Source organism: Sinohyriopsis cumingii, chromosome 16, assembly GCF_028554795.1.
Source record: "Sinohyriopsis cumingii isolate HCF-2022 chromosome 16, ASM2855479v2, whole genome shotgun sequence".
Lineage (NCBI taxonomy): Eukaryota > Metazoa > Mollusca > Bivalvia > Unionida > Unionidae > Sinohyriopsis > Sinohyriopsis cumingii.
In genome coordinates, this window is record NC_142976.1 from 8,354,019 (window position 1) to 8,368,026 (window position 14,008).

Consider the following 14,008-nt stretch of genomic DNA (forward strand, 5'->3'; position numbering starts at 1 on the left):
TTTGTATTTACTCTCTGTCCTTCCAGGCTACCAAGATATTCTGGGCCAGTCATATTTACCATCTGTCTATCTGGGCCAGATGTATTTACTGTTTGCTCTGGGCCACAGAGGTCATGTCACAGACCAGTTACAGGCTGTTTATCCATCTGGGGTATATGGATTATGTTGAAGGTTAGGTCAGCTTTCTTACCACCTGTCCATCTAAGCCACATGGATTATGTTGTTGGCAAGCTCTATTTAATGTTTGTCCATTTATGCCATATGGATCATGTGGGCCAGCAGTTCTGTTGACCATATGAGTTACATGGACCAGTGTGAACTGGCTGTGCTTACTTATCTGTCCATCAGGGTCACATGAATTATGTGGGCCAGCTGTATCTACCTTCTGTCCATCTGGGTCATATGGATCATGCTGTGGGCTAGTTTACTTACTGTCAGTTCATCTGGCCACATGGATCATCTTGCAGTAATAGGTATTAAACCGATGACCCTTGGATTATGAGTCCGATGCTCAGGGCCACTTGTACTTACTATCTGTTCATCTGGGCCACATGGATCATGCTTTAGCTCTGTTGTACTTACTGTCTACTCATCTGGGCCACATGGATCATGCTATGGGCCTGTTGTACTTACTGTTTGTCCATCTGGGCCATATGGATGAAATTCTGGGCCAACTGTATAAGAAGAGTCTTTTTCTGCTTTAAAGGCAGACTGTGGAATAGGAACAGCAACAACTGAAGGTGCTCCACATTCACATCTGGAAATATGTAAAAAGCACTCCATGAAAAACCACAGATACTGCAGTTTTGCTAAACAGTTCTAATATTTCTCAACCAGAATTTTGTTCTTAGTTTATAACTACTTAATTTTAAGATGGAAAATTCATGCCTGCTTTCATGTGAGTTTGTCTCCAATGGGTAAGGTTACATTTGGCTGGAATGTCTAGGAATGATAATCCAATCTCTATCTATAATGCTATTTTCAACTGCTCTAAACCATGTTCAGTTGGTCCAGGAATTTCTCAATTCACTACTTCAATCTAAAGATCATTTAGGACCAGTGAAGTTCATTTCATTTCATTTCTGTTCACTTATACATGTAAGATCTGAGGAACTGAAAGTAAAACCTATTACTTAAAACGCATTTATAGCATCTAGTTACTATAACAGACTATTTACTTATAAAGAATCATAATATATACTGAACCAACCATTTAACACTGATTTACTTATTACAGTATACTTCTCCTTGTAACCACTCCTGAAATAAGACATCTCCCTAGGTACATCAATGTTTGGTCATTCCTGTTTCTTTTGTAAAAACACATTCATCTGATAAAATCATACCACCTCCCAAATGTGACCACATTTCCTCAGCCTGATGGGTTGTCTTAATTAAGTGAATAAAAATTCTGTATTTGAGGATTTGATGATTCTGATAGCAGTTCAACTGTCACAAATGGTTGCACTGCCAACACAGCAACAAACCTTAAAATAGGCATCTGTGGCAAAACCACCATTAACAACCTAAATCCTAACCCCATGAATGTTATCCCCATTCTAAAACATTTTGTTGAAAAATAGGGGAAAATATATTTCTCCATGGCACTACATCATATGGAGAATCATAATGTCAAAACTGAGTCAATATCTGACAGTATACTCCAGACTCTACTGCCATACACATTTAATTTTCAAGCAACTGGCAACCTGTTACTCTAACAGGTGTGTTAAAACTGGAGGTTTTACTATACATGTTAATAATTAATTTCCTGGGAAAAGCTTAACTACCTTCGATTTGCTCTGGCTTGGTCTCTGGAGACTGAATGTTACTCTTCAATGTGGTCAGGAAGCGAACCCATATGTTGATGATTGCTGCTTCACTCTGACTTTTCAGCTGCTTACTCTCACGCTCTCTCTGCTGCTTCAGAAGCAACACCTCAGCTAAAACAGCTAGAGTTCGGGGATAGACTGTCAGTGGCCAGGGATCAATAGAAAGAGGGTACACTCCAAGTTGGGTAAGCAGGACATCCTACAATATGATGAATAATTAATGCAAATTAGAAGGAATTACTTCATATAACTGGCATAGTAATTCTTATATCTGCATGAAATAGCCACTTTCTTAATTTTAAGAACAATAATGCAAAGCAAAGTTCAACCTGACCAGGTGTAAAATTTCACATTTTTTGTGAAATGCCTTACTATTTGCAATTAGAATAGTGGAAATATGTGCAGTAGAACAATTATGATTTGGAGTGATGCTGGAAAATATTCTGTTTAGGTTTTTAAATATAAAAAAAATTCTAGGTTAGATTTTTTTAAACACTTTGCCCACTGAGACTCACAAAATCATTAAAGTGATAGTGGGTATCTGAGTGACTGATGTTTAAGCTTTCATGATTTTGCTGTTTACAAGTATTTAAATTGTTGTCTTTGAGCATCCTTGATTAACAGATTTTGTACTGAAATGTGTTGTTCTCAAAGAAACATGACAAAATGCTGCAGCTTGGGTCAAAGGGCATAAAGCTACATCAGTTAATATGAGAAATCCCCTTTTTGAACATCCCCATCAAGCAGATAAAAATGATCGTGTTCCTACATCTATCTGAAATAGGCCCATGCTTCAAAAATCATTCTGTTGACCCCTGCAACCACTATAAAGGACTGTAAAACCCACGAGTGTACTTGTATCCCTTCTGTTGACCCCTGTATCCACTATAAAGGACTGTAAAACCCACGTGTGTACTTGTATCCCTTCTGTAGACCCCTGTATCCACTATAAAGGACTATCAAAATCATGAGTGTACTTGTATCCCTTCTGATGACCGCTGTATCCACTATAAAGGACTGTAAAAACCATGAGTGTACTTGTATCCTTTCTGATGACCTTGGTATCTACCTTGAATTTCATGACTGGATTTACTCTAATACATTTAAGGTCAGTTGACTTTCTACTAAATGAACATGGGCAAACATGGTAAAGTATCTACTGTAACTGTATTTTATATAACTAGTTTAATGTTTATGACAATTCTGCATACCTGCATTGTTTCATCCAGACATCCAGTGGCTACAAGTCCATGGTTGAATTTGGCCAGGGCAACAGAGAGTTCCTCAAATACCCTGTCTGAAATTGAGAAATAACATCTTACTACTGCAGATTCAACTTAATTCTTTTGGCAGAAACATCCATGACATAAGGTTCCCTTCAATATATATTAATGCTGGTGAAAAATTAATGTTCTATTTCTAATTTCAACTAGTCTGAAGTAAATCAGATTTAAATAGTTCTCAAATATAAATGAATATGGACCAAATCATAACCTAATGGGTCGAGTCTGATTTCTCCTTACCACTATACTTAGTGGGCTAAGTCTGATGTGTCCATAACTTATCCTTATGGGTTGTCTGAGGTCTCCATACCACCTAACTTATTAGGCTAGGTATCATGCCTCCATACCACTTAATGTGTCAAGTCTGAGGTCTCCTTACCACTTAACGGGTAAGTCTGAAGTCTCCTTACCACTTAAGTTGATGTGTTAAGTCTGAGGTCTCCTTACCACTTTAAGTTATTGGACCAAGTCTGAAGTCTCCTTACCACTTAAGTTAATGTGTTAAGCCTGAGGTCTCCTTACCACTTAAGTTAATGGACTATGTCTGAAGTCTCCTTACCACTTAATGTGTTAATGCTGAGGTCTCCTTACCACTTAATGTGTTAAGTCTGTGGTCTCCTTACCACTTATGTTAATGGACTAAGTCTGAAGTCTCCTTACCACTTAAGTTAACGTGTTAAGTTGTTGTTGTTGTAGGGTTTAACGCCATTTTTCTGCACACGATAGGCTATACATGGCGGCCAATATTAATGGTGGAGGAAGAACCCGGAAAAAACCATTGACCCACGAGAAGCTACTGGCAAGCTTTCTCATGTACCCACATTAGCCGAATCCGAGACTCGAACCTACGCAGACAGAGGTGAGATGGCAGTGATCGACAATGGAGAGCGCTTTAGACCACTCGGGGCCCCAATGTGTTAAGTCTGAGGTCTCCACACCAATGAATTTAATGAGCTAAGTCTGTCTTAAAATGAATCTTACATACGTTTCTTCAGCACAGAAATGATGAAAGAGACAATGAGGAAAGCTTCAAATGAAGGAAGCTAACTCTTCTAGTATGTACATATAACTGATGACTTCATTGTTTATTATGTAATCAATGTGCACTAATTATGGTGAACCTGAAACATTACAAGATTTAACCAAATAAAGAATTTCATACAGGAGTTACATCAAATATTGTACACGGATTACATAAAGGAATGTATTTTTAAAACCAAAAATATAACTTTTTTAATTTTTTCTTTTGTCAATGATTTCTAAAATTTACAGAAGAAGAAATAGTGAAGTAGATCTGTAGTTGACTGAAGGTTAAGAATTATTATCCCATGTATTACTTGCCTGATGCCAACTTGGCACATTCCTTATCCATGTCACGAATGAGCTGTGCTAGGTTGGACATGTGATCCTCTGTCAGGGATTGCCTAAAATGAAATATATGATAATGTCTGTTAGTTGTATTGTGTCTCTTAATACATACAGGTGTATATCCCGCCATGGCTTAATGATTAGTGCACAGGACTCACAATCAGTGGTTGCAAATTTAAATCCCATCCAGACAAGGCTGCCATGATGAGTCTCTGGGAAAGGCATTTTTTTTTCTTGACTCTCAATATTCTTTTATGTTCTGATGTGCCCTTAAACACAAACAAAACATTTTGCACTACACTTCTGTTGGAAGCCTTTGGTGAAAACTCATAACAAAATGAAAATCAATTAGTAGGATTAACAATAACAAGATTTTCAAGATGGATGACATTGCAGCTGAACTGGACAACAATCGGCACCATCTTCATTTACCACCAACCAGACATCACGAACATAAATTAGCAAAATCTATTGTTTATATGGTCATACTTTCTGGAGAAGTAGAAATAGCAAGATTTTCAAAATTGACAAACTGGATGTGAAGGTGGCACCATTTTCATTTAGGACCAACTAAACCTTGGGATGAATGTTTAAAATGTCATAGCAATCCTTCAGATTAGAAGGAGTTGTGACAACAATCTTATGCTAATGGACAACAGGCTGTCTTGTAACCTCGTCTGGTCTATGACTTGTAAATTAACTTTACAGGTCATCAACAAGAGCTTATAACATCTGAAACATTCCGAAAACCTAATCTAGTTATTTGTCTTGGGCACCTGGTGATGAATTATATCGCTTAAAAAAATTACCAAATGTGGCATAGCAATGATAAAAATATGCATGTCTTTCAAAAGATGCTGTGATGGAACTATGTCCACTCTATACCACCCAATAACTAGCCTGTGAATCAACGGTACAAAAATTATCATCAAAATATCTTTAGTATTATAATTTCTTATCTAAACACTGACTACTAAATGTCAAAAAGTTGCAGTTAGAGATCCTTAATTTTTTTTACCCTAGGATCATACATTTAAATGAAGCTTTCTTTCACCCAAGACAATTTGCAAGTTTACAAGGTTTTATGTAAAAATTAAATTCATAAACTTGAACTTTTTCAAAGCACAGCAAAATAAATCAGTAATACAAGTGTTACTTATGAGAACTGAACGTGTGACTTACTTGAAAAAATTTCTAAGTTCTGGATCTGTTGAACTGATGAAATACATATTTAGGTAGTTCAGGTAGTTTGCTGCTATTGACACAAACTGAAATAAAAACAAGAACTAATCATTCAAGGTCTAAAATACAAAACAGCTTGAGATCTTTGAGCTTTTTAAACACAGTGATTATTTTTCACCCTCTCTGTGGAGTTTATTTAGTTATGTATGACTAGGACACTTTAATGAAACATTTAAGTATTTCAAATTAACATTTTAATTTGATAAATCTGTGACAAAAGTAGAAAACCAGTTGAAATATATGAACGAGAAAAAGGTCCGACAAATACTGTGACTTTCACCACATCTACCAGAACAAAGGGTCTATGATGCCATATTTTGAAGCCTGGTAACCAACTGAGGTCCAATATAATTTCACGAACTGTACTATATTTTACTCACATCACCCCCCCACAACTGTAACTTACCTTGATAAAATGGTACTAACACATAGATAAAAGTCAATACAGAAAGTTTCATATTCAATCACCTTCTCTGAATTCTTTGGGCTGCCAACTTAATGTGTCATATTCAACTTCCATTTTGACAAACTTCAGGCACCAAACTTAATGGTTCATATTCAACTGCCATCTTTACCTCATTTGGGCACTAAACTTAACATTTCATATTCAACTACCATCTTTACCTCATTTGGGCACTAAACTTAACATTTCATATTCAACTACCATCTTTACCTCATTTGGGCACTAAACTTAACATTTCATATTCAACTACCATCTTTACCTCATTTGGGCACTAAACTTAACATTTCATATTCAACTACCATCTTTACCTCATTTGGGCACTAAACTTAACATTTCATATTCAACTACCATCTTTACCTCATTTGGGCACTAAACTTAACATTTCATATTCAACTGCCATCTTTGCCAACTTCGGACTACTAAACTTAATATTCAAATGCATCTTTGCCAACGCTGACAAATAAAAGACTTTTATTAAATCCTCTTCTTTGACTTCTTTTGGCTACCAAACTTAAAGCTGTATATTCAATCACCTTATTTCCCTTCTTTGCACTATCAAACTTAAAGTTTCATATTTAATTGACTTGTTTGCTTTCTCTGGGATAACAAACATTAAGAGTATGTTAATCCAAATTAGATCAGAAACATGGCCTGCATAATTGAAACAAGCCACTGCTGATGAGCAAATGACAGACAATGAATTATGGATGCAGGAACCTATCATAAAAACTTCATTCAGCAATAAAATTTGGCAAATTACCATTACCCTTGACATACTTTTAATCACCTTTTATCTTTTTTCTAGGTGCATTTCATAAAATTGGGGGGAGTGGGTAAATGAGGATACAGGGGAAGAGAAAGTTCCTCTGGCAAATTTAGGCAGGTAAATTACATAGCTACTAGTGCTGAGGGAATGCCCTATTTCTCCACAGAACATTTGACTGAATTACCATTCTATTAACAGTCATCTCCTGTCGTCACTTTAACAGTGACCAAATCTGAATGGTCTACTAAAATTTAAAAGTAGGTCAAAATATTGCTACCAATGTTTGAAATGTTTGTTTCATAACTAAATGTGAAACTGATAAAAAATGTTATGCCCCATAAAACCTACTCCCTCGGGTTCCTTTTTGTCTGGAATGAGACTGGGACTATCACTACTGCTGATCTTGCGCGATCTCTTTGATCCATTTTCACGCTCCAGACGTGGTGGTAGTGGAGGGGGTGGGGAGTTGTCCTTATTATCTGCAGGGGACAACACATCCTCCATCCACTGTCCTAGAATGGGTTCATCACATCCCTCATCTGAGAAGTAACATATATATATATATATATATATATATATGAATGATATTTCGCATATTAAAATAAATTATGTAGGCATTTACATATAAATACATGAGTATGCAGAAAGACATTAGTTTTCTTAGATTTCTCAATTGGAGTATTGGGAATACACAAAGAAAAAGTACAAAATATTAGGTTTCCATGACTGAGGAGTGAGAATATATGAGGACAAATTGCAAACATATTAGGTTTCCATAACTGAGGAGTGAAAATTTATGAGGAAAAATTGCAAACATATTAGGTTTCCATGACTGAGGAGTGAGAATATATGAGGAAAAATTGCAAACATAGGTTTCCATGACTGGGTAGTGAGAATATATGAGGAAAAATTACAAACATATTAGGTTTCCATAACTGAGGAGAATATATGAGGAAAAATTACAAACATATTAGGTTTCCATAACTGAGGAGCTAGAATATATGAGGAAAAATTACAGACATATTAGATTTCCATGATACACAAAGGAAAGTTTACTGATATATTAGGTTTCCATGACTTAGGAGTGAGAATACACAAGAAAACATTGCAGACATATCTGATTTCTATGACTGAGGGAATGAAAATATACAATGAAAAATAAGACACATTATGTTTCCATGACTGACCAAGGATTGAGAATACACAGGGAAAAATTACAAACATATTAGGTTCCATGACTTAGGAATGAGAACACATAAGGAAACATTGCAGACATATCTGATTTCCATGACTGAGGAGTGACAACATACAAGGAAAAATTACTGAGAATTTGTTTTGCTCTCTCACTCTTAGTGCCAACGAATATTCTTTCACATTTATATTTTATGTGATAAAGCACTACCAATATTGACTACTAAGGCAAGTAATGCCACATGTGCAGAGATACCAATCCCCACAAATGGAATTAACCCCACACTTGCAGTGGCAGGAAGGGATAGTTGTGCAAAATGGCCCGTCAAATGTTTGAACTATTTTTCAGATATTGCTAATAATTGAAGATATGGATATATATGTGAATTATGTGTTTTGGGTGCATGGTGTTCTTAAAGTTGATGTGAAATGCCAGCAGTCCAGCAGAAAGAAAAGCTAGCCATCCATGGCAGTAGACATGTGGGTTCAAGACTAGTAGAATATCTTAAAAACTGCCAGAATGGCAACTACATCAAGCTTTTAGTACACAATGTTTCTAAGTATTATCACCTAGGGAAATATCTTGTGCATTGTGAGTATCACTTAGTGTCAAAAATTACCTTCAGATGTAAAAACTGTAGGTATAAATTTGGGGTTTTGGGTGCACAAACTTCCTTTGCTATGAACTGCCACTGACTTGTCAGTTCAAGTGAACAATATTCTTGTACTTTGTTTTAATACGGCTATCCAAATATATGGACCTTTTCAACCTCATTTGTATTTTATTTTTTAGGACTCTTCTTTTTATATTAGGCAGGTGGATGCAGCAAAAAATTGTGTGCATAAAAGCTGTCACTTGCACCTCAAGATGCCAACCCCCTACAATGGGAAATAACCCTACAAATGCAGAGATGGCAAAATGTGGAGTATCCCTATATGTGCCGAGGTGCCAAACAGCTACAAAATGAAAAGCCCTACACTGAATAGGAATAAATACAAAACTAGGAATACTTCAACTGTTTCTCAATTGCTCATATATAATTTCCATTTCTAAGGGTGGATCAAAATTTTATAATCACAAGACACATTTCTGCGGCATTGCATGGTATATTTCTTTGTTTTGGGCACTGGGATAATGTAATACCCTTCATCCATTCTTCTGTCTATCCATCTGTATCTGTATCTCCTCCTAAATCCCTAGGTGGAAATTCACCAAACCAAACAGTTAATATTCTGATATTGTAGTCATTTGCAAGAGTTAATTTCCAGGCCCCTCCCTATGGTCTCCGAGAAGGGGTCAAATATTAAATACCCATTTACAAGATTTACCAGTAATTTCTAGGACACTCCTGGTGGTTTTTGGTAGGGTAACAAAGATCAAATGTCCAATTGCAACAGGTAATTTCCAGGCTCCTCCGTGCAATCTCTGGGAGGGGATCCGAGATCAAATGCCCATTTGCAAGAGGTAATTTCCAGGCCCCTCCCTAGGGTCTCTGAGTGGTGATCAAAGATCTGATGCCCATAAGTTTCAAGTATTGACATTTTTAAATATAATCCAAGTGAATTTGATATAGATTTGTCATACATAATAGTGTGTAACAGTTCTGAGTTATGACTGCTTGGCTGTAGTTGACAAGCCATGAAACTTGCCCTAGTAAATGATCTGAAGTCTCTATCCAGCACAATGTATAAGGAACTGTGCCATGCTACATATGTAAGCAAACATACATTTACAAATGGAAAGAGTTATTTAGTTCCTCAATTTCTTTAAAACAAAGTTGCACAAGAACAGATACTGCCGACCTGCTAATGTCTCTGGGGGTGCTGGAGTGATGAATCTAACTTACCCTCATCATCACTGCTCTCCTCCGAGCTACTGAAGTCATCCTCATAAAATGTGTTGGAGTCAGAGGCACAGCTGCTGCTTGTCTCTGGTGTCTCTGCCCCCTGTTTCATCCGCCTCAGGAGACATGCCTGAAACAGAGTAGTTACATGTAACATACACTACTTATTTATAGATAATACTGGTGGGGATTATGTTAACATTTTAATTCAGTATCCAGCAACAAATTTGCATGGCAAATCTGATATCTTTAAAATTTCTACAACAAAACAAAAAATAGTTCAGCCAAACATGATGTAATCATTTATTACCTTTGATTAGTATCAAGCTTTCAGGAAGAAATACAACATACCTTTTTGAATGCAGTTGGCACAAAAGTAAAGATAAGCTCTGGAATGCTGATGGCTGACAGAAGTTTCTGAACCTTTTTCCAGGCTGAAAGAGGAGCCAAGATTGTCACATCCATACCTGGTTTGGCAGGACCTGTCATTCCCTGAAAGCAAATACCAGCAAATCATAATTCCTATCCCTTCAGGAAATGGAAACCTAACTTGAGAAGACAAGAACTGTGTAACAGAAACGACTTATTAAATCCCTCTAACAAAATTAATCACTAATGGTTAACTCCATATCTTACCAATAAAAAGGGGACAATACTTCTTGGCTACCAGTGATTTTTTTTTCTATATTACACATACATGTACAAATACACATACCTGCCAACCACTAGTTGACAGAAAGCATACTCTGAGTATAAAAGTTTAACCTCCCTACTACATGTCAGATTAAATTAATCTAACCCAGGACCTTCCTAACTCTACAGAGCATGCTGCCACATTAGCTACCCAAGACAAAGCACAAGACCAATTCCAGTGAAAATTATCATGCTTCCCAGTCAGTTTTAACCTATGTCTTTACTTTCTCAATTGCAAAATATAAAGATGCTATTATGGTGCAAACAATTGAGATCACAGTCTGTGACTGTACTTTTCTTTTACTATCTCTGGTAATACATCTTTGTCTTCCTCATATCCAACTGATAGAAAGCAACTGCTCACAAGGCACATACATTATAACAATATAAAGACTTCCTCCCAAAAAAGAAGTTCATTAATGTAAATGTTATGCTTTTCTAAACCCTTTTGTAACATAATTCTTTCTGCAGTTTCAGCAAATATTTTGGTCTAATTAATGATTTATTTTAATACAAATAAAAAACCAGTTCATATTGACCACCTAAATAAAGCAGTAAAACCTGTGAGCTCTAAAACTGTCCAAAACAGTGTATGAGAATCCCTCAGTACAATTGGCATAGGATTATTTCCCTGTTAACTTGAATGTACCTGCAATACAGGCACTGGGCCCTCCATCTGAAGATCATCAAACAACTTGTTCAGCAACTGAAGGGCATGTCTTGCTAGTGCTATGGATAGGAAGCCCAATCCATGGTAAGAGCTGGAATTAAAAATCAGTACCAATGAAATATCATGGTAAAGAACATTAAAAAACAGTACCAACTAAATATCATGGTCAAGAACATTAAAAAACAGTACCAATGAAATATCATGGTCAAGAACATTAAAAAACAGTACCAATGAAACATCATGGTCAAGAACATTAAAAAACAGTACCAATGGAATGTCATGGTCAAGAACATTAAAAAACAGTACCAATGGAATGTCATGGTCAAGAACATTAAAAAACAGTACCAATGGAATGTCATGGTCATGAACATTAAAAAACAGTACCAATGAAATATCATGGTCAAGAACATTAAAAAACAGTACCAACTAAATATCATGGTCAAGAACATTAAAAAACAGTACCAACGAAATATCATGATCAAGAACATTAAAAAACAGTATCAATGAAATATCATGGTCAAGAACATTAAAAAAAAGTACCAATGAAACATCATGGTCAAGAACATTAAAAAACAGTACCAATGGAATGTCATGGTCAAGAACATTAAAAAACAGTACCAATGGAATATCATGGTCAAGAACATTAAAAAACAGTACCAATGGAATGTCATGGTCAAGAACATTAAAAAACAGTACCAATGGAATGTCATGGTCATGAACATTAAAAAACAGTACCAATGAAATATCATGGTCAAGAACATTAAAAAACAGTACCAACGAAATATCATGATCAAGAACATTAAAAAACAGTATCAATGAAATATCATGGTCAAGAACATTAAAAAAAAGTACCAATGAAACATCATGGTCAAGAACATTAAAAAACAGTACCAATGGAATGTCATGGTCAAGAACATTAAAAAACAGTACCAATGGAATGTCATGGTCATGAACATTAAAAAACAGTACCAATGAAATATCATGGTCAAGAACATTAAAAAACAGTACCAACGAAATATCATGGTCAAGAACATTAAAAAACAGTATCAATGGAATATCATGGTCAAGAACATTAAAAAACAGTACCAATGGATTATCATGGTCAAGAACATTAAAAAACAGTATCAATGGAATATCATGGTCAAGAACATTAAAAAACAGTATCAATGGAATATCATGGTCGAGAACATTAAAAAACAGTATCAATGGAATATCATGGTCAAGAACATTAAAAAACAGTACCAATGGAATATCATGGTCAAGAACATTAAAAAACAGTACCAATGGAATATCATGGTCAAGAACATTAAAAAACAGTATCAACGGAATATCATGGTCAAGAACATTAAAAGACAGTACCAATGGGTTATCATGGCTGAGATCATTTAAAAATAGCATAAATTGAGTACCATGGTTGAGATCATTAAAAATTAGTTAAATGAAAAATCATGGTTGAGAATATTAGAAAAAGTACCAATGAAATATCATGGTTGAGATCATTTAAATGCAGTACAAATGGAGTATCATGGTTGAGAACATTACAAAAAAGTACAAATGGAATATCATGGTTGAGAACATTATTCATCTGTCCATCCTGATGAGTGGTTGACAGGTATGAGGATTTTTACTAAACAACCCAAAAAATACTTTTCTTACCGTACAGTTTGATATACTGGAAAACAACTAGCAGTTCAAACTTTATTTCGGCTGGATCATTAAAACAAAATAACCATGGTTTCCAACTTTCATTAAGAAAAATAACTGCCATTCCACCAGTATAAATACTGGAAATATAATGTAGCATAATAACAAAGGTATTACTTTTACATCCATCTGTATAAATACTGGATATCAAATCTATCACAATATCCAGGACATAACTATCACATTCATGTGTACAAATACTGGAAATACTATGTATCATAATAACCAGGCTATAACTGTCACATCCACCTTTATCAAAAATGAAAGCTAATCTATCACATTATCCAAGCTATAATTTGACATCCATATGTAAAAACACAGGATATCTGATCTATCATCATATAATCCTGGGTAGAACTGTCACAACCACCTGTATAAATACTGGAAATATAATGTATCACAAAAACCAAGTATAAATGTCACATCCACTCATATCAATACTGAAATTCTAATCTATCACAATGTCTAAGGCACACTTTGACATCCATCTTTATAAATAATGGAAATTTAATCATAATAACCAGAGTATAACTGTAACATCCAAATGTATAAATGCTGGAAATCAAATATTTTGCCCTAAGCAGTAACTTAAATTAATCTGGACTTTTTTGTTTAAAGGCACAATAATCGCCATGGATTTTAAAAGCTGAGAAACTGGATTAAACAACCATCCACCCGAATCATCCCTGACTTAAAATCACTTGTATGACACATATGATGCTACGAGTACAAACCTTCTGCCTGATGTGGGACGATTGTTCCCCTGACATTCACGCCCTTTGGCCTGGGTTTCCTGGGCTCTGGACTTGGAATCCCTTCTCTCTAGAACCATGGAAGGGGTTAGCGTGAGAATCCCCTGCAGACCCCTAAGTAACAACCAGGATGCCAGCAAGTCCACATTTTGGGCAGCCTGAAAACATGGACAAGACAGGTTATACTCCCACATGTCAAA

At 35.7% G+C, this 14,008-nt stretch overlaps 1 protein-coding gene across 3 annotated transcripts in view; it reads right to left on the reverse strand.

The window, feature by feature from the left end:
• LOC149779901 (E3 ubiquitin-protein ligase UBR4-like) overlaps window positions 1-14,008 on the reverse strand; it is a 274,868-nt gene that overhangs the window by 236,697 nt on the left and 24,163 nt on the right. For 2 of the 3 annotated variants that reach the window (XM_089936591.1, XM_089936589.1), the window contains exons 8-17: window positions 13,791-13,966; window positions 11,332-11,443; window positions 10,341-10,481; window positions 9,993-10,119; window positions 7,303-7,493; window positions 5,666-5,751; window positions 4,457-4,539; window positions 3,044-3,129; window positions 1,791-2,031; window positions 634-757 (exon numbers count right to left, since the gene is read on the reverse strand). In XM_089936591.1, the coding sequence (XP_089792717.1) occupies window positions 634-757; window positions 1,791-2,031; window positions 3,044-3,129; window positions 4,457-4,539; window positions 5,666-5,751; window positions 7,303-7,493; window positions 9,993-10,119; window positions 10,341-10,481; window positions 11,332-11,443; window positions 13,791-13,966 (1,367 nt within the window). Of the gene's footprint in view, window positions 1-633; window positions 758-1,790; window positions 2,032-3,043; window positions 3,130-4,452; window positions 4,540-5,665; window positions 5,752-7,302; window positions 7,494-9,992; window positions 10,120-10,340; window positions 10,482-11,331; window positions 11,444-13,790; window positions 13,967-14,008 lie in introns of all 3 variants that reach the window. The other variant, XM_089936590.1, reaches the window with a different exon arrangement.